Genomic DNA, 24,501 nt, shown 5'->3' with positions numbered 1-24,501 from the left:
GACTCTGCCTTTGGCTCAGGTCATGATCCCAGAACCCTGGGATCAAGCCCTGCATTGGGCTCTCTGCCCCGTGAGGAACCTGCTTCTTCTCTCTCTGCCTCCCTCTCTACCTGCTTGTGATCTCTCTCTGTCAAATAAATAAATAAAATCTTAAAAAAAAAAAATCCCCTAAGAGTAGCTAAAGGATTCTTTACATACTTAATGGATATTTATTCCATGTAGCCAGGAGCAATAGCTGTGTTTCTCTATGAAGTCTGGGAAACTCAGCAAATTGTACTTTCAGCTTAAAATATGCTGTGCAGTCTCCTGTTTTCTTTTCTTTTCTTTTTTTTTTTTTTTAAAGATTTTATTTGTTTATTTGACAAACAGAGATCAATAGTAGGCAGAGAGGCAGGCAGAGAGAGAGAAAGGAGGAAGCAGGCTCCCTGCAGAGCAGAGAGCCTGATGTGGGGCTTGATCCCAACACCAAAGGCAGAGGCTTTAACCCACTGAGCCACCCAGGCGCCCCAGTCTCCTGTTTTCTATAGACAATTCCATAAGATATTTCTTTTTTTTTTTTTTTAAGATTTTATTTATTTATTTGCCAGAGAGAAATCACAAGTAGGCAGAGAGGCAGGCAGAGAGAGAGAGGAGGAAGCAGGCTCCCTGCTGAGCAGAGAGCCCGATGCGGGACTCGATCCCAGGACCCTGAGATCATGACCTGAGCCGAAGGCAGCGGCTTAACCACTGAGCCACCCAGGCGCCCCCTCCATAAGATATTTCTATGTGCAGATATTTTATAGCTTTTAACTGTGTCTGATGAAGGCTTTCCATGATTCATGATGACTCCATTCTGGAGATGAGAAACAAATTGAAAGATGGAATGCCAATTTTGTTTTTAAAAATCCTGCTAGGAGCGCCTGGGTGGCTCAGTGGGTTAAGCCTCTGCCTTCGGCTCAGGTCATGATCTCAGGGTCCTGGGATAGAGCCCCGCATGGGGTTCTCTGCTTGGCAGGGAGCCTGCGTCCCCCTACCTCTTCTGCCTGCCTCTCTGCCTACTTGTTATCTCTGTCTGTCAAATAAATAAAATCTTTTTTAAAATAAAGTCCTGCTTTTTGGGGCACCTGGGTGGCTCGGTTGGCTAAGTGTCTGCCTTCAACTCAGGTCATAATCCCAGGGTCCTGGGGTCAGGTCCCACATTGCCCGCATAAATCTCCCTGCTCAGTGGGAAGCCTGCTTCTCTCTCTCCCTCTGCTGCCTCCCAATGCTTGTGCTCTCTTGCTCTCTCTGCCAAATAAATAAAAAATCTTTAAAAAACACCACTTACTTTGTTTTGCCACAAAGATACAAAACACATATATATCCACCAATGTGAGCCTCTCAAAGTTGTATATTCCTTGAATCTTTTTCTCCACATTCCTAGGACTTTTTATATGATTAGGATGAAATGAAGGGTGGTTCCCTTCAATCTATCAACTCCAATGCTACAACTCTAAAGGCTACTGTTTCTTTGGAAAAGTAGTCTAGCTCCAGGCCAAAATCCCACACTGTACCTTTCAGGCCCAAACCAGATGATTAGAAAGGCTTTGCCTAGAAAGCCTCATGGGGGAAAGTTGCTTTCCTACATCAGTCTTGGAATACAGTCTATGCACTGCAATCTCTGGAGGGAGTTGCTGTTGAGAACTCAGCCCCCCTTATCCCTCCCTTTCCTTGCAACACCCAGGCCAGCATTACCAGTCCAGGTGCCTCCATCCTGAGGCCTCTTTATTGGGGTGACCCTGATTGAGGGACTTGCCACTTCTCCTTATGGGGTGGGGACAGTCTTAACTAACCTACTTTTCTCCACTCTGAGGAAGTATTTTCCACTCCCAGGCCTGCACTAGGTCCATGAAACAACAGGAGTCTTTTGTGCAGGGCTCCTAGGCAGTGAGATGTTTCCTCCTACCAGTGCTGCATGTCATTCACTGACCCTTCCCTTGTGCCATTCCACAGAGAAAAATCGAATACTAAAAATGGAATACTTTTTGGCTGCTTATACTGTTGTAGTAAGTGAATAAAGCCATGATTGTTTATTTCAGTTTGGTTCACTGTCCTAACCACCTTACCATACATCAACTCAACACTAGAGTGACAGGATTATGATTCTGTTTTTGCCTACCAAATATAAATATCACTGAAATTAAATGAGATTAGTGTAGTACCTTTTTTTTTAACTGGCAGACCTATTTGATCACCTCCTAATAATCAACCTGTTTTTATATTAATTCAAACAAGAAAGTTCATTTTTTCCATGTCAAATAGACTCATTTGATAGTGAAGGTGGTTGGTGGAAAGGCAACCAATCTAAAGAAAAAAATTTGAATTCTCTCGGGTTCTAAATGGGAGAGAGAGAGCCTTTTCCCTCCTCTTCTTGTAGCATTTTCTTTGGAAAACTTGCAGTTGTAAATCTTTCTCTATGTCTTTGAGAAGTATATAAATCTTTCTAAGATTTAAATAAGCCTCTTGCCAAGTTACATCCCAGGAATGTCTTTCTTTGTAGGAGCCTTTGAACCACAATTTGAAATGTAGGTATCTCTCTGCGACAGTTTAGTCTAGGCTCCTGGCTCTAGGTTGTACCTTGCTGCTTATCATAAAAAAACATGGGAAGCTTACTTTTCCTTAGGATAAAGACAAAATTCATATACAATATATGTAATCAATTGTACATGCCGGTCTATATAAAAGAATGAGATTTCTTTCTGGCTTTGTAATCGCTTCAGCAGACTGCCTATAATGTACATCACAGTCTGGCTGGATGTTAATCAGTAATAAAACTTTTTTTCTATATATATGGAGAGGATTCACTGGACTGACAGGATATTTTTAGTTATTTGCCCAACATTTAGTTCTTGAATTCTCTAACATTTACAAAGATTAAAGAGAACACAGTAGTTCTTTAAAAATTATTTTGTCTCTGCCATTGCAGAAAATAAAAATTTGAGAAATTTTACCTTAAAAAAATGTTTTTCATCAGGTGTTTTGTTGGTTCTAATTAGTATGATGACTAAGAGTTTGAGCTTTGGAGTCAGAATGACTGGGTACAGATCTAATTTCTTTCCAAGTTCTTCCACATACCATCTGTGTGATGTAGGCAATTTATCTAACATTCCTAATTCCCTGTTTCACATCTAGATTCTACAAAACTTCCAAACCTAAAAAAAAAAAATTATTAATTTTTTAAATTCCAAATTTAAATTTCTAAAGCACAATTAATTTCTTCAAAATTCAATAGAAAAATGCAGCAGGGATTAATCCTAAATCATAATTTTAAAGGCTAATCATGAAAAGTCAATCTAAAGACAACCCAAAATGAACAACAAAGACATATACAGTCAATTCTTGTTATTTGTGGTAGTTATGTTCTATAAAGTCACCATAAACACTGAATTAGCAAAGACTGAGCCATTGCTCCCAGGGTTAATACAGAGTTGGCTTCCTACATGCAGCTGGTGACACTTCCCTCAACTGATCAATATATAAACTTGTTTTATGTGTGTCCATGTTTAAAAACACCTTATTTGGTATTGTTATTCATTAACATTGAACTCAAAACTAATAGCACTAAAACTCATGCCTATATGGCGTTTATCTAGCACATGTATTTTCTCTATAAGCCATATCACAGCCTTCTTCCCACCCAGGAAAGGACACTAGACTATGCTTAGTGACCATCATGAAGAAATCACCAAAAAAAGTGCAAAAATACAAAGAAACAAGCAAAAAAGTGGTACTATGAAAACAATAAGGATGCTTGTTCAGAGTTAAAAGAACTGAAACAAGAGGACAGAGCATCACCTTGTTCAACAGCAGGAAATGTGTATTGGGGCATGTCCTCTCATGATCATGAAAGTGCTACAACAACTGATTTGAGGGTTAAAAATAAATTTTAGCAGGTAGTCAAGTTCACAAATATGAAATCTATGAATAAAGAAGACTGACTACCTATCTCTATGTATACATAGGTGTACATACGTAAGTGTGTGTGTGTGTGTGTGTGTCTTCGCTAATATATTTGCCTTCAGGTGAGTAAAATTCCTTTGAAGAGGATTAGGACATGTCACTCCATAATATGCCATTTGACATATGAAATGTTTTAAGTCAAAGGACTTTGAGACATGGCAGATGCAGGAGAGACTCTCTGACCTCCTCCTCTCCTAAGCAGATCTTAAGACCCTCATGTAATAGGGGCCCTCCAATACAGCTAAAGGAGCATTTTTATCTCTGCAGACAGAGGAACTCCAAGAAAGAATCTGAGTTCCCCCCAGTATACTTAGCTCATGCCCTTTTGTCCTATCATGTTTTTCTACAACTTCCCACTCTTCAACAGAAGTAGTTTAAGAAGAAGGTTCAGGCTTAACTAGGCTTAACTGTTTCTTTAGGCCTTCATTTCCTTATGAATACCTTCATATAGTCACATATAACATCTATCATCTATCCACACCTCCTCTTCTTACCTCCCTACCTCCTCCTTTTCCCAATTGCTTCTCAATCAATTTTCCTATCTCATTTAGACATGAAGAACTATCTAGTTATTCAGGCTTAAAACTTAGAGGAATCTTGATTTTACCCCCCTGAGCTGCTATATCCAATCCATCACCAAGTCCTATCAGCTCTACCTCCAATATTCCAAAGACTTCTCACCTCTGCCACTACTGCCCCTTGTGACCATGTCACCTCTTGTCCAAACTCACACAATAGCAACTCTCATACTATTTCACACTTAGTACTTACACTACATCAAAATGATCTTATTTATTTTTTTCATTGTCCTTCTCCCCTCATGTAATCTCCATGAGGGCAGGGACCATTTCTATTTGGCTAATCATGCAATTTCAGTACCCAAAATGCCAAGCGAATAGTAGGAAGTACTAAAGATACCCAAAATATTAAGGAATAAGTAGGAAGGGAAAAATATTAAGTGAACTAATGAATGCAACCTTTCCAAACCTTCCATTTTTCTTTTCTTTTTTAGTTCTCTTTCTATACTATCTTAATTTAACTCAGTATGTTAAACCTTGGATGTCCAGAATATTTGCCTTTCACTGTGGCATGTGTTGCCATGGGAAGGAAGAAACATAGTTGTCAATGAAAATTGAAATAACTTAGGCTAATACAACTGACTTAATATAGCTAATGCATATATTAACTAATACAGTTTTCAAAATATCTCCTCCCAGTGCTCCCTACACTACCTCTTCTGGTCCCACTCCCTTAAATGAAAGAGTACACCTGGACAATCTTCAGAAAATACTACCACTATTTAGGACCAACTTTTTCAAACTCCTCTGAGACTGTGCCTTTCAAAATCAAGAAAAGCACAAGTAAATACTTTTATGTGAATGTGAATGGCTGTGAATGGTTCACTGCATTCATTCTAATACTTTTAAAGTGTGATGAGGCTGTGTATTATTCAGGTCACAACTAGCACCAAGAAAAATTGGGGGCTTGTCATGTCTAATTTCAATGATTCACGTGCAATTCCACTATGGTTTCCAAAGACAATTTTCTAGTTAAAATCTTTGCCCTTATTACATCAGATAAATGCTTTTTTTGTTCTTAAGATAAATATATAGCCGAATCCAACACAGTAGAAACTGTTTTTAAACTCTAGAACCAGAAATACCTTTTATGTCATTTCCCCCCCTTCCGTCTGGTAATTTCAAACAAAGGCCACTATGAGGAAAGCATGAAGTAAACTTACAGGTAATAAAAATAATAAGATACTAAACTATAATGAATCTGTAACTTTGGTAAAATATAATTACTTGATGTTTTTCTTAAGGGCTTTCTCCAGTTTCTTCACCTGTTGTTTATAAAGTCTTAATTCATGCTGTGTGGGCCTGTAGAAAATAAATCACATTAAGCACATTCAGTTTATTGAATAAAACCATAAATATATTTCATCATGTTATTTGTCAAAAATGCTTATTAAAAATCTTAAAATATTCCATGACTGCCAGTGAGGTGTTTATTGGCCACTGAATTTCTCCTTCCATGTATTTCCTGTTCAAAACTTTTTGCCCATTTGGTTTGTTGTCAATCTGTTACTTGTTTTTATAGTGAAATATTTCAAATGTACAGACAAGAAGAGAGAATAGTAAAATAAATAATGGTGTACCCACTACTCAGCTTCACCAAAGTTAAATATTGACAGATTTGTTTCAAATTTTAACTGAAACATTATACATATAGTTAAAACTCCACGTGTGTCCTGTTTAGTTAACCACTATCCCAAATTCACTGCTCATTATTCCCATGCATGGTTTAAAATTTTTACTATGTATTTATATAGACATAAACTTTTGGTATCAGTTTCCTCTCCATTTAAATATAATCCTTATGAGAACAAGTTATTTATTTTGGTCATTATATTATAATCGAGCATAGGACAGTATCTAACTTGTAAGAGGTATTCAACAAACACTTGTCAAATGAAGAAAATCTTAACAATGTTCATCCCTTGTTATTCCCTGCCAACATGCAGAACATCATCCTTTTGTGGTGGCATGCTATATATATATATACTCCTTTTTGTATGACATTTAAACTTTTTAGTTTTCTTTTCCTCTCATGACACAGAGGTAAGATATTAAGACATTCTAAAGAAATTTGGGAATAGGAAACCTGCTGATATAAATCTGAATCTATTCTGCGTTCCTACCCAGTTTTATCTTTTCCATGTGGGCTCCTATGTTCTCATTTCCCTTGCCTACCTACATGCGTTTTTGTTCCTTCCATCATATGAAATACAACTAACTAAAATGAGTGTAAAAAAGTATGACATTTCTAAGATTAGTTTCATGGTAAGGGAGTTGGAAAGATTCACTTAACACCCCAAATTCCAGTATGTGTTTACTTTCCAAAAGTTAAACAGAAATTACTTAAGTTTCTCTGACCTGGTTTCTAAATCTTTTTGGAGATTCAGCTTTTCACTTAAAAGTGCATCAATCTTGGATTTCGATTCCTTGAGTTGATTCTGTAATGACTTCAACACATTTCATAGAAAAATAGTTAACTTTCCTAGATTATTGTTTTACTTTATACAAAAAAGTAATTATTAGTCAAGTAGTCCCCATACCATTAGAAGGCCTTTATAAGTTGGTGAGGCATCCAAACTTCTATAGTCCTTTTCTTCTTCTGACAGACTTTCATTTTCTTTATATTGCCTGTGAAAAGATATGCAATGTGTACTTATGAAAAACCTATCTTCAAAGGAAAAAATACAGCTAACAAAAATCAACCCAATAAGTGTTTGATAACCTAAACATGAATTAAATTTAAGCCAAATTTCTTACTTGTTCTCAGAGAGAACGGTATTAGAACATACTACTACCCAGTATTACAGTACATTTCACAGTACAGTACAGTTCACTATCACCTTTAATTAAAACATAAGATCCATATGGACTAAAACTTTATTTTCTTTACCATTGCATCTCACTGCCTAGAAGAGTACGGGGTATAAAGGGGGTGAAAAAAACACTTCTTGAATGAATAAAGAAACAAAGCATACTGTTTTTATTTTCTAGTACTTTTAGGTCACCAAAAAACCTATACAAAAAAAAAATAGAGAGAGAGAGTATGAGTGGATGAGGCAACAGATTTAATAGTCCCAGTTCAAGACTTGACACCGTTAACCTGATGCTATTTGAATAGGTCAATCTCTCTGAATTTGTCTTCTGTCAGAGAAGTATCTATCATATCTACCTCACAGGACCGGTGTTAAAAGTAAATAAAAGATATTAAAGCACTCATGTCTAGGAAGTCAGAAGTGAACCTCAAAAATCACCTGCTTCCATTATCCAAGATCATTTTTAAAATTTCTATCTAAAGAGAAAGATGGAATTAAACAAGGGAGCTTCACCTAACTACTAATTCACTGCAGAACCATTTTCCCTGTGTTAATTTTTCAAGTGTCTCTGACATCTCAGAACAAAATGTGAGCCTAATAGGTTTCATTCCTATGTTACTTTCCTTGGCTCTTCAATCATATCCACCAAGTCAGGGAAATACTAACAGAAATAACTAGCAATATATTTCATGTAATCTGGGTAAAAAAATAATAATAATAATAAATTACATAGCTGAAAACCCATCATATGAAAAGGTACTTTCCCTCTTTTTCAGAGATTATAGCACATTTGCAGTTTTCTAAGACTTCCAATTGGTTAACCCATGTATTCACATTTCTAGTGCCTTGATTGCTGCTTCCTTTCCTTTCCGAGTTTGCGCATGTGTAAGGACAGAAAGTTATACCGGTTTGTAGTATGCAGAAACTCCCTTCACAAGTCCCTCTGGAAGTTTCCCCAAACCTGTGCCCTCAATTAGAGCCCCCAAATAGTGTACCATAGGTGTGCTGTGCAAAATAGCTATGGCAAGATATTCATCCTCCTCAGGCCTCAGGACAACTGGGCAGGGCTTAGGGTGGGCAGAGTTCTTGAACCAGGTGCTTCCAATTACAGTTCTGTATATACCCCCAATGAGGTATACAAACAGCAATATTTGTGTTTCATAGTGAGAAAAACGTCAGACAACACTGTGCTTGATAAATAAATGTTAAGCAGGGGCTTTTGCCCCATCTGTCTTCTTCCCTTGGTCTTGTTCCCCTAGCTCTACAGATACATACCTCCTTCTCCTGTGTTTCCTGTGAATCCTAAGTAGGCAAATCCCTCATTTTCTCTGTTTCAGCTCTTTTATTTCTCAACTCTTTCATCTCCTTTTCTTCAGTAATTTAATACTTAACAATTATTTCTTCTTTTTACACTACTCCCGCTCCTTCATGTGATAATAATACCCTATTTATAGATTTCAAAATCCACCTTGAAGTTGCTACAATCGATCAAGTTCATACTCTTAGAAAGGAGACTACTGGAGTCTATAAGGTCAGTGAACCCTGAAAAACCCTCTCCTTTGGAGAATTTTCATTGCAGCAAAGTATAAATGACTTCTAATTTTTTCCATCTGTAGGATTATTTATACTGCAGCTCCAATTTTCTTCCTATCTCCTTCTCCCTTAATGAGAGACTTTCAAGCCAAATATCTGGTCTGAGCAAGGTTTTTATAAGCCAAACTATCCCACTTCAGCTCAGTGATGACAGGATTGCTAAGTGAAAAGGGAATTCCTTTCCACCAAGCTTCTCATTACTCAACCCTGGATTTTTTTTTTTAAGATTTTATTTATTTATTTGATAAAGATCACAAGCAGGCAGAGAGGCAGGCAGAGAGAGGAAGGGAAGCAGGCTCCCCGCTGAGCAGAGAGCCTGATGTGAGGCTTGATCCCAGGACCCTGGGATCATGACCTGAGCAGAAGGCAGAGGCTTTAACCCACTGAGCCACCCAGGTGCCCCTCAACCCTGGATTTTTACTACAAATTCTTGATAACCAAATTCAACACTCCCCAAAATGGACTCAATCCTTCTATCATTTCTAGTCAGAGAACCCCAGTTTGCACCTCAGAAGCAACTTCTCATACTATATCCCACATGACAGATTTCAAATGATGGCTATGCTAAATCTTCTCTTACTAAAAATCCCAAACTCTCATCATGTATCAAGTCAGCAATCAGCAAGCTGCTGCCTGTGGGCTACATGCAGGCTGTGGATTTTTGTAATTAGATTTTTACAGAATACAGCCCTGCCAATTCATTTACTTATCATCTGTGGCTGGCTTTGTGCTACAAGAGGAAGGCTGAAGAGTTGTGAGACTATACAGCCTAAAATGTCTATAATACTCACTGTCTGGCCCATTACAGAATAGTTTGCAAACACCTAAATCTAGATTAGAATCTACTACAGACATGGCCCAAAGGTTGCAACTGAAATTCAGTTTGGACCATATAATATTTTTGCTTTTTCTTTTTTTAAATTTTAATGACTACAGTTGACAATACAGTGTTATATTAGTTTCAGGTGTATAACACAGTGATTCAGCTTCTCTGTAAATTTATGCTCACAGTGTAGCTACCATCTATCATCATACACTATTACAATGTCATTGACTATATTCCCTACACCTTCCCTATTATTCATATGACTTACTCATTCCATAACTGGAAATCTCCTCTCCCTCTCTCCTTACCCCCTATGGCCATCTCCCACTCCCCTTCTCTCTGACAACCAACAGTTTATTCCCTGTGGACCATACAATATTTTTAAAATCACTAAGTTAATTGTGAATATTAAAAATATTATTTATAAATCTCGAAAAACAAGCAAATCTAGCCACACTGAATTCACATTCTTACAAGGTATCGACTGGCTAGAATGTGTAATGGACCAGTTCAGACAGATGGTATACAGCTGTCCAATTTGCCACAGTCCTCACCTAGCCTGCTTCACTTACTTTCATTATTTTCTTGATTGTGTAAGCTTAAGTTTGCAACCTCTCAAGCCATTAAATTCTTCATTTTCCTTCTCTTTACTCTTACACACTATGACTATCCGTTTTAGTGTCAAGTTGGCTAGGCTATGGTGCCTAGCTGTTCAAACGCCAGTCTAATTATTGCTATGAGGTATTTTTTAGACATGATTAACATTTAAATCAACAGACTTTAAGGAGAACCTCTCCTAATGTGAGTAGGCCTCATGCAATTAAAGGCCTTAAGAACAAACACTGAGACCCACAAAAAGGAACTCTTCCCTAGTTCTCTAGCCTGCAGGCCTACCTCACAATCACATGAACCAATTCCTTTATATTAAATGTTTTCCTCTCTATAGAAATGTATATCCTATTGGTTCTGTTTCTCTTAAGAATGCTGACTAATCTATATATCTATAACCTCATCACCCAGTTTTTCTGTATTAAAGGAAAAAGTGCCTTCTTCTTTCCAAGGCAAATGATTGCCTTCTCATTCATTTACAGCCTACTTGGTCAAGTATATGAAAGACTGCTCTCTATAGATTACATCTATCTATAACATACCAACAAATCCCCTGAACTCCAGCCAAACTGGTTTAATCACAGTGCCATAAAAACATTCTATACTTTTATATCTATGCACTTTTGCTCAAAATGACTACCTTTTTGCCTTCCTACTTTCTCAAATTTTACTTACCTTTCAAGCTCAAGCAAACCCTCATCTGCTTTGTAAAGGCTTCTCTGTTCATTCCATCCAAACTGTTTGTTCTTGTTCTAAACTCCTACCTATACTGTCTGCACAATTTTTAATAATTACACTATAATGACATTATGTATATTAGTGTTTTTAATCTATTATTTTTCTTAATTAATGTGTTTACATTTTATCTCCCTTACTAAATTGTAAAGTCTTAGAAGGGAAGAACCACATCCAAAGCTTTGTCTTATCTCTATAGAATCTAACACCATGCCTATCATCTAAAAGACACAGTTTCATTTGGAATCAGGAGGTCTCTGAAGTTACTTGATAGAATGCTACTTTCTGAACAGAATGAAACAAGGAATTGCTCTATCAATAGTTGTTCTCTTCTTGTCTTCCTTTCTCCCTTTTTCACTTCCTTCTCCCCAACATTCTGACTTTTTGTTGGTTGGTTGGTTGGTTTTTTTATTTTGTTTTGTTTTGGTTTGGTTTTAGAGTCCCCAGGGATCAGCAACCAGCACAGCTCTGCCACTGGTCCTGCTGTGTTTCTGGAACGTCATTATTCTAGGGGAGAGAATACAAGAATGTACACCTGACAAAAATGGGGAATTTATCTGTATTGCTTATTATGGTATCCTAAGTACCTAAGACAACATGGCATGAGGTAGGTGCTCAAAAATATTTGTTAAAAGAATTATCCCATCTAGGGGCGCCTGGGTGGCTCAGTGGGTTAAAGCATCTGCCTTCGACTAGGTCGTGATCCCAGGGTCCTGGGATCGAGCCCCACATCGGGCTCTCTGCTCGACAGGGAGCCTGCTTCCCTTCCTCTCTCTCTCTGCCTGCCTCTCTGCTTAACTTGTGATCTGTCAAATAAATAAATAAATCTTAAAAAAAAAAAAAAAAAAGAATTATCCCATCTATAAACAATGAAACAAAATAGCTGTTTTAATGACCTGAAAGTAGTTGAGATTATTTGGCCTTAGATATCCCTCAGTTATTTTAGATTAGTCAAAGACCATTATCTTTAATTATGTTGCACTTCGGTAGGCAGCTAGTATAATCCTATGCACTCCGTGGATATACTTAGTAACTGTCCAGTAGCTAAATGACAACAGTAGAACAAATTATAATGCTGTGACAAATATTTTAAAATAAATGCAATACATTTTGTTTATAAATATAAATATTTTAAAATAAATGCAACAATACATTTAAACATAAAAATTAAAACAGTCTTCAAAATCGTTACCAAAAAAAAAAAATTCATAGTTATGTATTAGGTAGATTTCCAAAGCATAGTTAAAGTTTCAGAGGACTATAAAAACTTTTGGTGTGATTCATGACTGGGTAATTAACTTTAAAAATTGTAAACAGGATTAGTCTTACCTTTGTTTATGCAATTTCCTTATTTTACATTCATAGTAATCAATTAGGCAAAGCAACCTAGAAAACAGAAGATAAACTAAATTTTTAAAATGTGATTTTGGATCATTTACTATACCATTCTCTTTACATAATTTCAAATTACAGCAATAAAGGATAAATGCTATTTAGTAAGTTTATAAAAAAATTTAAATGATTTTTGTCAGAAGTATTCTACTAAGCCATATATTTTTAAATTTTGATGTATAGATTTTAAAATAATCACTAACATTTTATCAATATATTAAATGAATATCTCCTTTGTCCTAGCAGTTCTATCTCTAGCAACTGCTTCCACAGAAATATTTTCTCAAACTTGTAACTCAAAATGAACAAAGTTGTTCACTGCACCATTATTTACAAGAGTGGAAACCCAGAAACATTCTAAATGTTATTCAATAAGAGTAAAGTGAAATAAATAATGACACATCCACTCTCTGGAAATGACACAATAAGAGTAAAGTAAAATAAATAATGACACATCCACTCAAATAATGTACGTAAATTTGTACGTCCTAATAAAAATTATAAGGAAGAAAAGTAATGTTGCATAGCCAAATGTAGAGTATTACTCCTTTTTTTTTTTTTAAGACTTTATGTATTTGACAGAGTAGGTGAGCACAAGCAGGGGGACCTGCAGAGAGAGAGAGAGAAGCAGGTTCCCTGGGGCTCAACGTGGGGCTCGAGCCTAAGGCCCTGGGATCCCGACCCAAGCCAAAAGCAGTTGCTTAACCAACTGAGCCACCCAGGTGCCTCTCCACTTTTGTTTTGAAAAGAAATAATTGTATGTGAAGTTGTATTTGTGTTGAATAAAAACTCTGAGTTCCTAACTGGGGAACAGTAACATAACGTAAGGGAAAATCTTAGTTGTCACATTGACTGGTTGGGGAGGGTGCAAGATGTTAAAAATTTGTCAAAAAACTGACACAATGAACCATCCCACCCAAAATGCCAATGGCACTCCTGTTGTTAAACACTAGGAAAGATACAAACCAAACTATTAAAAGTGATTATCTCTGGAATATGGAAATCAGGAGGGGTAAGCAGATATATTTTACTTAACACACTTTTGTATTGTTTGAACTTTTATAAACAGGTACTGTTTTGTAATTTTAAAAAATCCTCAAAGGAAAAAATAACACTATGTTTTCATATATTATTCTTTTTTTTTTTTTAAAGATTTTATTTATTTATTTGACAGACAGAGATCACAAGTAGGCAGAGAGGCAGGCAGAGAGAGCAGGAAGCAGGCTCCCCGCTGAGCAGAGAGCCCTATGCGGAGCTCTCAGAGGAACCTGAGATCATGACCTGAGCCAAAGGCAGAGGCTTTAACCCACTGAGCCACCCAGGCGCCCCACATGTTATTCTTCTTAAAGCAAGATTTTATACTATTTCCCCATCTTGGGAAACTTAATTATTTTTTTCAGAGCTAATTCAACCAATTGTGCTTTAAATATATCAACTTTCTGGATTATTCTTTCTTCATCTCAACACATATAAGCTCTCATATTATCCTGTAAAAATGCTTTAATTTCCTTTATATTAAATTAAAATCCTTTAATTTCCTTTATATCCTTCACAAACCCTCCCCCCTTACTCCCCACCGCCTTACACTACCATTTCATCTCTATCTTTTCCTTCACAGCAAACTTCATTCATTCTGTTACTAGATACCTTCAATAAACTTTTAGAGATGACGTAATTGTGTGTCACACTGGGAATTCTGAGCAAGACAGTGAGAAGGCAAACACTGATGAGGAAGCATGTAACACTTCTTATCACCTCCTTCCTGAAATACTTTTGTTCCTTAGTTATCCTGAACGTTAACTTCTCTTCTGCCTACTTTCTTCCCTTATCTGAAATTTTGGAAGTTCTCTGGAGTTTGGCCCTTCTAACTGCTGGCCTGATATCTCTACATGGCTGACAAAGGTGCCTAAGCACATGTCCGTAAATGAATTAATCATCTTCCAACCCTCTTCCCCAAACCTAGCTTGAAATCTGGCTATCTTTGACTTCTGTCCTTCTTTCAGGATCTACAGCCAGTTAGTCCCGACAATTCCTGCCTATCTTTCCAGTAGCTCTCCTTTCTTTTGGCCCTACCTAATGCAGGCCTTTGCAATCTCCAATCTTGGCTATTACAAGTGATTATTAACTTGTCTTTCTGTCTCTGGGTTTTTTTCTTCGATCAGAAATTGCCTGGGTGGCTCAGTGGATTAAGCCTCTGCCTTCAGCTCAGGTCATGATCTCAGGGTCCTGGGATCGAGTCCCGCATCAGGCTCTCTGCTCAGCAGGGAGCCTGCTTCCCTCTCTCTCTCTCTCTCTGCCTGCCTCTCCATCTACTTGTGATCTCTCTCTGTCAAATAAATAAATAAAATCTTAAAAAAAAAAAAAAAAGATGAAAATTGGGGTGCCTGGGTGGCTCAGTGAGTTGGGCCTCTGCCTTCGGCTCAGGTCACGGTCTCAGGGTCCTGGGATCGAGCTCCGCCTTGGACTCTCTGCTCAGCAGGAGCCTGCTTCCTTTCCTCTCTCTCTCTACCTGCCTCTCTGCCTAGTTGTGATCTCTGACAAATAAATAAACAAAATCTTTTAAAAAAAAAAAAGATGAAAATTACATGTGTGTATTCTTTCTTAAATAATTATCAAAATCTATAATCTTGTTTTTAGTTTCTATGAGACCTCATTTATTTTTATAACAAAACAGAAATACCTAGTAAGTAAAGATCCCCACTCCTACTATGTAAATACTTAGTTAGAATGTAATTAGCTTATACTATTAAGTGAAAAAAAACATGGTGCTACTTTTTATACAAAAAGGGAAAATATGAATATAATATCCATACTGCTTGTATTTGATAAAAATAAAACTAAACATTTAAAATTACCTGTAATGGAAGGTAAGGAATAGAGCCAAGGGGACAGAAATGAAAACACAACTTTTCTGAATATAAATAATTAGTTTTGACTTTGGAATTGTATCAATGTCTTACATACTCAAAAGTAAATGGAAAATAAAAAAGCAATCCCTAAATATTGAAAACAAATCGAAACCAACTTAACTGAACATTAATTTGGTGACACAAACATACAAAGGAATATTTCAAGATATTTTAGAAAACTGTATCTGCATTTAGAAAATACTATTAATGTCAAAGATAATTGCAAAGAGATTTAAATTTCATAAAGTAGACTTATTGTTAGCAGTAATTCTGGTTAACTATTTTTATATTTTATATAATAAAGCAAATAAATAGTTACAGGATATTGTTCTTAGGAGTAAGGATTTCTAGTATAAACAGAAAGTTACAAATGTAGAATCAGAGTTTTTTTTTTTTTTTTTTAGAATCAGAGTTTAAACAAAAATCCTGTAATGTTAACTTCAGCTGGAAAAAAATTAATGATTTGTTTCTTCCCAGAAATGTACATAATTCCTTGTACTCTTCTAAAAAGTCCTAAATCAATGACAAAATAATAAACATTATATGCATGACAAGCAACCCCAATACCAAACTGTGGTCTCTAAAAACCACTCCTGACTTAAAAAAAAAAATCTAATTAATTAATTTTATATTTAATTTAGTTAATTTTAATTCTAAATGTTTAGTGTTAGCTTTAACAAATATCTGAATTCATCCCCCAAAAGAGCTCTGGGACAGAAAAAGAAAAAGAAAAAAAAACTAAGATAAAGCACAGAATGTGCCTTCTGTCTAAAAGAAATCTAGTATCAATGAGGTTGGGTCAAAAGTGTATAATACTAGCATGAAGAAGAAGAATACTAGCATGAAGAAGTTCCAGGAGTTAATAACAACATCTGAAAAAAGAGAGGATAGTCACAAACAAACAAAAAATCGTATTGCTTATCACTGGAAATCATAAGGGCATCAACTCCTTACTCCAAAGTGGGAATTAAAATGAAAAAACTGAGCAGTAATTCTACCTTCCCTATAACAAACCACACAATGCAACCAAATAGCCCCTAGTCAATAGGAAAGGTTCTTTTTACAGAATTCCATGGGGGGGATGGGGGAAACAAAAGAATTGAAAAATCACCATCTTGCAAAATCATCAGAAGGAACGATGGGGAATTCTATAGTGGAAGGATCAAGGATCAAGGATTTAACCCCCTAAACAATTTTAGCATCCTTAAGAGTAAGTCAACTGGACAATATGTGCCTCCTGACATGTTACAATTAGAAGCCTACATTACCACATATGAAGTATTTTGCCAAAAATACTTTTATCTGAATTTAGTCCTAACTTCCAGTTTAGACACATAGAGGAGACAAAAGAATAAACTAAATGACAAAATAAGGAAGCAAAATATAGCATGAACTTCTCCAGGCCAAATGACCAGTTTCTTCCTTGGAGGAGCATAGAGGTGGGAAAGCAGAGAAGACGGGGAGGAAGAAGACTCATCCAGTTTATAAGAGATATAACCATTCCCAAGAAAAAAATCTGTTTTAAAAACTGATAATAAATCTACATATCAATTTATGTAGGGAACATTACTGTCGATCCAAGATGGTATGAGGAACTCTTTTGCAGAGATAAGCAAACACTCTGTTTTGAGTGACAATCCGTTCTTCCTCCTCCTTTGTTAATCTATAGATATCCTTTTGCAAAGAAGCGATAGTCTCTTGTTGTTCCATTCGTTTTTTCTTATAGTGTTGACATTTTGCCTATAAGAAAGTTTTCAAAAAAATATAATTATAATATGTACATCTAGGACATGGTGTCCTAACAATATTGTATAAAAAGCTGTCTTCACAGTTTCTATTGGGATGCTTCAGTTAAGAACTTCAAGAACTGTTTTTATTTTTATTTATTTATTTCTTAATTTTTTATTTTTTATAAACATATATTTTTATCCCCAGGGGTACAGGTCTGTGAATCGCCAGGTTTACACACTTCACAGCACTCACCAAAGCACATACCCTCCCCAATGTCCATAACCCCACCCCCCTTCTCCCAAACCCCTCTCCCCCCAGCAACCCTCAGTTTGTTTTGGACTTCATCCAAATTTAAAACATTTGTGCATCAAAGGACACAATCAACAGAGTAAAAGGACAACCCACGGTAAGAGAGAAATTATTTTCAAATAATATATATGATAAGGGGTCAATATCCAGAATAAAGAACTCTGAAACAAAATCCAATTGAAAAACAAAATCCAATTGAAAAACAAGGAAAGGGGGGTGCCTGGGTGGCTCAGTGGGTTAAAGCCTCTGCCTTCGGCTCGGGTCATGATCCCAGGGTCCTGGGATCAAGCCTCAAATTTATCAAATTTAAGAACTTAAGCTCCTTGAAGAATACTGAAAAACTGAAGACAAGTCACACGCAGTTTCTTAAAAAGTTAAATATATATTTATCATACATTCAGCAATTACAGCCTTAGGTATCTACTGAGGAGAAATGAAAGCATATGTTCACAGAAAGAGTAGAACACAGATGTTAATAAGCTTTATATGTAATAGTCAAAAACTGGAAACAACTCAAAAGTACACTAAGGTAAATATACTATGGTATATCAATACAATGGAATACTTACCAGTAATAAGACAGTATTAACCAACGATACATCCAGCAATATGAATGAATCTTGAAATAATTATGCTGAGTGAAAGAGGACTAGATACTGATTTCGACAGAGTAGGCAGTTAGCTAGATAAGAGCTGGAGGCAAGGATGGTGGTGAGCAATAGCTGCCCACCTCCCAGGGCTATCAGATCAAGAATAGCAGGCACAGAGCATGTGTTCTCCTTTCCAGCCTGTGTCCTACAATAACCTACATCATCTTCCTTATATTTACACTGTGGTTTCAACTCCTCCCTTCCTGTGGGGAAAGATGGCCATGACAGTTCTGGCCAGAACGTTGTGCCCCTCTCTACCAGCAGGAGTCCCTTAGATGACTGGAAACAACCTCAGAGACCACTGTAGCGATGATCGACCCATAACCTATGCAAACATAAAAAGAAAAGACCCCCTAACTCCAGTGTAGTCGCCATCTCTGGGCCTGCCCACTCACCCATCTTGAGAATGTACTGCCCTTAATAAACTGCTTTGTACTTGATACTTTCCTCTTTTATTGGAGTGTGGATTCTCATATAAATCTTTCACGGGGAATTTAAGAACCAAGACCTCCATTCACACAATACAGAATCTCCCACCCGTAACAATAGCCTGTGCCAAATAAATTGTCCTTTTCCTTCCCGTATCTCTCTTTCCTCCCTACTTTCAGTACTTATGAGACAGTCATATATTCTGAATGTCTTGCTGACTTTAAAAAGTTTTAGGTCTATTTTTTCATTTGGCCCCAAGAAACATTGTCTTATGGTTTGGTGTATTATTTCAGAAAGCTAATCTGAATAGAAAGCTAATAATACCAAAAGTCATTTATGACACATAGAACTACTTGATGGAAAAATACAAGTCCTCCCTTACCAATGAACCTTCAAGTATCAGTTCTTTGCAGTGCCTGTCACACTGGTAAATTCATACATCTTATGTTTCAATAATTTAACTTTGTAATTATTTATATATCAACCTCCTTGAAGAGATAAATAGATAAATAGATATCCTCCACCTCAACTCCCTCTGTCAACCAAGGACCTAGCACCTTTACAGCTCCTGATGGCTGCCTTCTCATATCAATAAGTTGATGTGTTAAATGGTCTTGGATTTCCATATGCCCTCTATCTAAGAGAAAGGTCAAAATAAAATTCATATATAAATATTTCCAAAATATTTCCCCCCTCCTTTAGATAGACTTTATAATTGTATAATGTTCCACTGATGAGGAAAACTACCTAACAAAGCCAACCTAAAAACACAGTATCTTAATGGTTGAGGATTTTGTTTACTGATAAGTAATAAAAACAGATTTGGCTGTCTTTTCTAGAGTTATGATCAACAACAGCAGCTCTAGCACTGTGTACCCCAAGCTGGCAGCCTAAATGAGGGTAGAACAGCAACTGCCTCTGTCCTCATACCAGCACTCCCTGTGGTCTCTGACTGATTCTCTCTGACCCCGGGACGTGATATTACTCATCTGATCCTTTCAATGTTGCCAGCATAAACTGAACAGACATCTAGACCTGGCCTGATGACTACTGGTTCCTTTTAGGTAGCCTAACTCCCTGTGTGCTAGGTAAATACACTGTTGTGCCAACAAAACAGCTTTAAGGATTTGATGTTCATTAAGATATAATATTTTTAAGGATCTGTAATAACTCATACAACTAAACATTCGTTATCACTACAAAACATTTATTTTCTTCTAATTATAACAAATTCCCATGTCGTAAAATAAGTTTTTTAAAATTAGAAAACAAAGCATTCAGTGTTACCATATTGATATTTATATAAAAAGAAAAGTAGCCAAACAACTTATAATTACAAAGGATATTCCATAAAAATGTTATATAAATTTAATTCAATAACCCAAATATTTGAGCATTGACTATTGATAATAAAACAGGCTCTCTTAGCCTAAACAAGATAGACAAAAATATTTGCCTTCATGGAGTGTACATTCTAACAAGGGAGATACATAAACAAAACTAATAAATGATACAGTATGTAAGGATGTTGGATGATGGTAAGAACCATAGGAAAATTTAAATCGGGGAAGGCATGATGATGTGTGGGGGATAGAACTAGTAACGGTAAGTAAAGTACTCAAGAAAGCAATCCCTGAGAGATGGTGACATCCAAGAAAGGAGAGAACAAGTCATGCAGTTAAGTAGGAAAAAGCATGCAGTGCAAAGGAAAAAGAAAGAACAAAACGTACAAAGGCCCTGAGATGAGAATTCTGTTCAAGGGAAATATTCAAGGATGAGCAAGAACATGAGGCAACTGGGTGGCTTAGTGGGTTAAGTGACAGACTCTTGATTTCAGCTCAGGTCATAATCTCAAGGTTGTGAGATTGAGCCCTGCATTGGGCTCCATGCCGAGCATGGAGAATGGAGCCTGCTTAAGATTCACTCCCCGACCCCTCTCACAACTGCTCACACCCATGCACACATGCGCTCTCTCTTTAAAAAAAAAAAAAAAAAAAGAGCAAGAATGTCAGTGTGACTGCAGTAGAATAAGCAAGGAGTAAACTAGATGAAATTAGAAGGTAACAGGAAGCCAAATCATGTAGGACGTTAGAGGCCATGGTAAGACTTTTTGATTTTTGTCTAAAGAGGAAGGAAAGACACTAGAGGTTTCTGAGCTACTATGTTTTCAGCTTAGCAAAAAAGGCAAGGATGGAAACAGGGAGACCACCACATAGGTAGGAGAGAAATGAAGGTGACCTGGACTGGAGTGAAGACTAAAAAAATAAGTTTGGGCAAGAAATTCAGGAACTCCATTTTACATGTAAAGTTCAGGATACCCCTTAGACATTCAGTAGAAATATTAAATAGGTGCAAGTTATCAATCTGGAATTAGGGAAGATGCCTGGACTACAGATTAAAAATTATGAATGAATTTATGTTATGCATTAGACTGAATATCATCAAGAGAGTCAGAATATATAAGAAAGAGAAAAGTCTAAGGAATGAGTACTGGGGAATCCCAGTACTAGCTGGATAGGAAGATAAGAACCAGCAAAGGAATTAAAGAATGACCAGTGGGGTTAGAGGAAAACCAGAAGAGAGGATATTCTGGAAACAAACAAAGAATTTTAAGAAGGCAACACTGATAGGTCAATAAGATAAAGACGACTGAATTAAGCAACACAGAAGTCACCTGTGACCTTAATAAGTTGCTTTAGTACTATCATCTATGAAAACACTTAAATCAATACCTGTAACGCTCTACACTCCTTTTGAAGGTCTTCTATTATATTCTGTTGCTGGCAAACCCTATTTAGGGATTCATCCTCCAGTTCATCAATTTTGGACTTCACACTCTCCATAATTTGTTCCAAGTCATTAGCTCGTTGTTCATGATCGGCTGCTCGGCTTTGTTCTAACTGAAGTTCATTTCTAATAACAGACACACAAATGCTTCCCTTAATAATAAAAATAAATCACATCAACAAACACACCCATCTAACAACAATGAATTTCTAAAATTTCTTTGCATTCTTAAAATTTCCATCATATAGCACAAAACAACAGGAGAAATATAGGGCACCATTACATATCTAACCTAAGCTATTACTATAAGATTTACCTAGTAAAAATATTTTTAAACTTAATATTTAATTAAAATAGAAAAATTTTTTAAATTTTTAAAATTAAGATAAAAAAATCAAAAATTACTTTCAAGGCAATTATTCTAGAATGCATACTACTTATGCAAAAGCAATTCAAAAGAGAATTCTTTCTATTTTCTTACTTAAGCTGCTGATTAGTTTCTATGAGTTCCTGGATCATGTTCTGTTGGCGTGTTGTTTCTTCCACCAATGTTTTCAAATTCTGCCTCATCCTTTGTGATGACTGTTTGTCAAAAACGATGAGATCTATATTTTTGGAATATAACACAGATGGTAAAAATAAAAGGCAAAAAATATTTAAGATTAAAAAGCTTTAATGAAATCTTGCCATTTACAACATGGATGGAACTAGAGGGTATTAGGCTAAGCAAAGTAAGTCAATCAGAGAAAGACAATTCATATGACCTCTCTGATGTGAGGAATTTGAGAGGCAGGGCAGAGGTTCATAGGGGAAGGGAGGGAAAAATTAAACAAGATGGGACCAAGGAGGAAGACAAACCACTAGAGACTCTTAAACTCGGGAAACAAACTGAGGGTTACTGGGGAATGGAGGAGAGGGATAGGGTGGCTGGGTGATGGACACTAGGGAGGGTTTGTGCTATGGTGAGCACTGTGAATTGTGTCAGACTGATGAATCACAGATCTGTACCCCTGGGGCAAATACTACATTATATGTTAATTTAAAAAAAGAAAAGATTAAAAAGTTTTAAAAGGAAAAAGAGATTTTTTTACCATAATGAGAAAGAATAGGCTCTAGTGAGAATAGGAATATCAAGAATAGGATCTGGTTACCTTTAAGATCAGTTCCTTTGACTAGAGATAAAGGTGCTAAGCCATGCCTCATCAACAGCATATTTATACTTTCCCATTCTGCTTCTTCCCGCTGTAATTATAAGGAGCAAGAAAAGGATTAACTTTAACATGTAAAGAGAAGAAACACCCTCTTGAATATAATTTCATTGTTTTCAGAATAATGGAAAATTTTCCCCAAAGGGTTGTAATATGAATTTTTATGCACATATAATTATTAAAATTAAAACAAATTTCTAATAAAATTAGCAGTCCAAAAGAATGCAAATAAGCACAAATAATTATATTACAGAATTCCATACTCATACATACATACGGTCTTAATGGATAAATTAAATCAAAAACACCAATCAAAAACCAATCAGTGAACCAAACAGACCTTAGTTTTTCTTTTTTTAACTGAATCACACGAAGCCCTACTCAAAAGAAATAGCTGCAGGGTGCCTGGGTGGCTCAGTCAGTTAAGCATCCGACTTCAGGTCAGGTCATGATCTCAGAATCATGGGATAGAGCTCCACACAGAGCTTCTCCCTTTCCCTCTAACCCTATTCCTGTTCCTGTGTGTACTCTCATTTTCTCTCTGAAATAAGTAAGATCTTAAAAAAAGTTTGACCAAGGTTTAAAAAAGGAAAGAGAGAAAGAAACACCTGCATATTAGGTCATACTAACTGAACAGTCAATAAATGCAAGTCACTCAAAAACAAGTATCACTTAATGAGAAGGGTCACCAAAAAAAAAAAAAAAAAAAAAAAAAGATCAAAACATCTGAATGGTCAAAACCAATGATGCAGACAAGGTCCAACTATAAAAAGGAGTCTGTCCATCTAGGTAACTGATTCTAATAGAATCCCTCTGAGAGACTCTCCCAAGTTTTGCATCTCTGATTCTAAATAAGTACTTATTCCATAAACCTGAGAGGGGAATCCTAACTCTCTAGATTAAGTAAATAAAAACATAATAATAGGAAGAAAAAGATAAACACAATATTATACATAAATACCGATGAGAATAAAAATAGAGATGGTTTTTTAAAATTAGACATTTAGGGCACCTGGGTGGCTCAGTTGGTTGAGCAACTGCCTTCAGCTCAGGTCATGATCCCGGAATCCCAGAATCAAATCCTGCATCAGGCTCCCACCTCCACGAGGAGTCTGCATCTCCCTCTGACCTTGTCCTCACTCATGCTCTCTCACTGTCTCTCTCTAACAAATAAATAAAATCTTCAAAAAATAAATAAATAAAATAAAATAAGACATTTAAATCCATGATAATAGTTTATAAGTCGTTTAATGATCAATTTGAAATCACTGTGTGAAGTGACTTACTTTTTAAGTTATTAAAGTATATTTGAAAAGGTAATTTGAGTGAATTTTCAATCAAAGTGCTTGAAAAATAAAATTTACACAATAGTTTTCACTAGTGATCTATAGTATTAAATACTATAATACCTTTAAGATTAATAATTTAGGTAACAGACAAAGTACATATAAAAGTGTTACAAAGTACATATAAAAGTATTACTCTCCACATCCAAATGCCCCTAAACATCAAAAAATCTCTCAAGACAAGAAAGAAACAAATTACCCTTATCACAGCACTATTACTAACAGCGCCAAATCTTTCTTTTTGACTGCTGAGTTTCTTCACCTTCTTTATCCTTTCCACACTTCTCCTCCCTCCTACACTCTTTGCCCTTACTTATGTTGTAGGTCTTCTGGTCACAAAGATTCATGACTCAGAATTAAAATTATTGAAGATAACTGGTTTTGGAGCCAAATGTGTGGACATCTCAATGTTAGTCTATTATGACTCATAAAAACCAAGTACTCTGTAAATAATGCTACATATTCTGAATGATCAAATGATATAAATATATATTGTTCTCTAATAACTGTCTTAAGAATAATGTAACTGTTTGAAAATTCTGAAAAGCCAATAACGGTCTTTTCTAAAGTATGTGTTACAGAACACTAATTAAATGTTCATGAGACTA

The 24,501-nt window shown here is 36.2% G+C and overlaps 1 protein-coding gene across 9 annotated transcripts in view; it reads right to left on the bottom strand.

Annotated features, from left to right (window-relative positions):
- Positions 1-24,501, bottom strand: part of CEP70 (centrosomal protein 70) — a 118,823-nt gene that overhangs the window by 45,897 nt on the left and 48,425 nt on the right. For all 9 annotated transcript variants that reach the window (XM_082690535.1, XM_082690538.1, XM_082690540.1 and 6 more), the window contains 8 exons: positions 22,491-22,581; positions 21,821-21,944; positions 21,285-21,465; positions 17,004-17,173; positions 12,462-12,518; positions 7,097-7,184; positions 6,915-7,003; positions 5,784-5,858 (listed from right to left, as the gene is read on the bottom strand). In XM_082690535.1, coding sequence (XP_082546661.1) covers positions 5,784-5,858; positions 6,915-7,003; positions 7,097-7,184; positions 12,462-12,518; positions 17,004-17,173; positions 21,285-21,465; positions 21,821-21,944; positions 22,491-22,581 — 875 coding nt within the window. The remainder of the gene's footprint in view (positions 1-5,783; positions 5,859-6,914; positions 7,004-7,096; positions 7,185-12,461; positions 12,519-17,003; positions 17,174-21,284; positions 21,466-21,820; positions 21,945-22,490; positions 22,582-24,501) is intronic.

Source organism: Mustela nivalis, assembly GCF_964662115.1.
Source record: "Mustela nivalis genome assembly, chromosome: 1".
Lineage (NCBI taxonomy): Eukaryota > Metazoa > Chordata > Mammalia > Carnivora > Mustelidae > Mustela > Mustela nivalis.
This window is presented reverse-complemented; position numbering and strand designations above follow the sequence as displayed.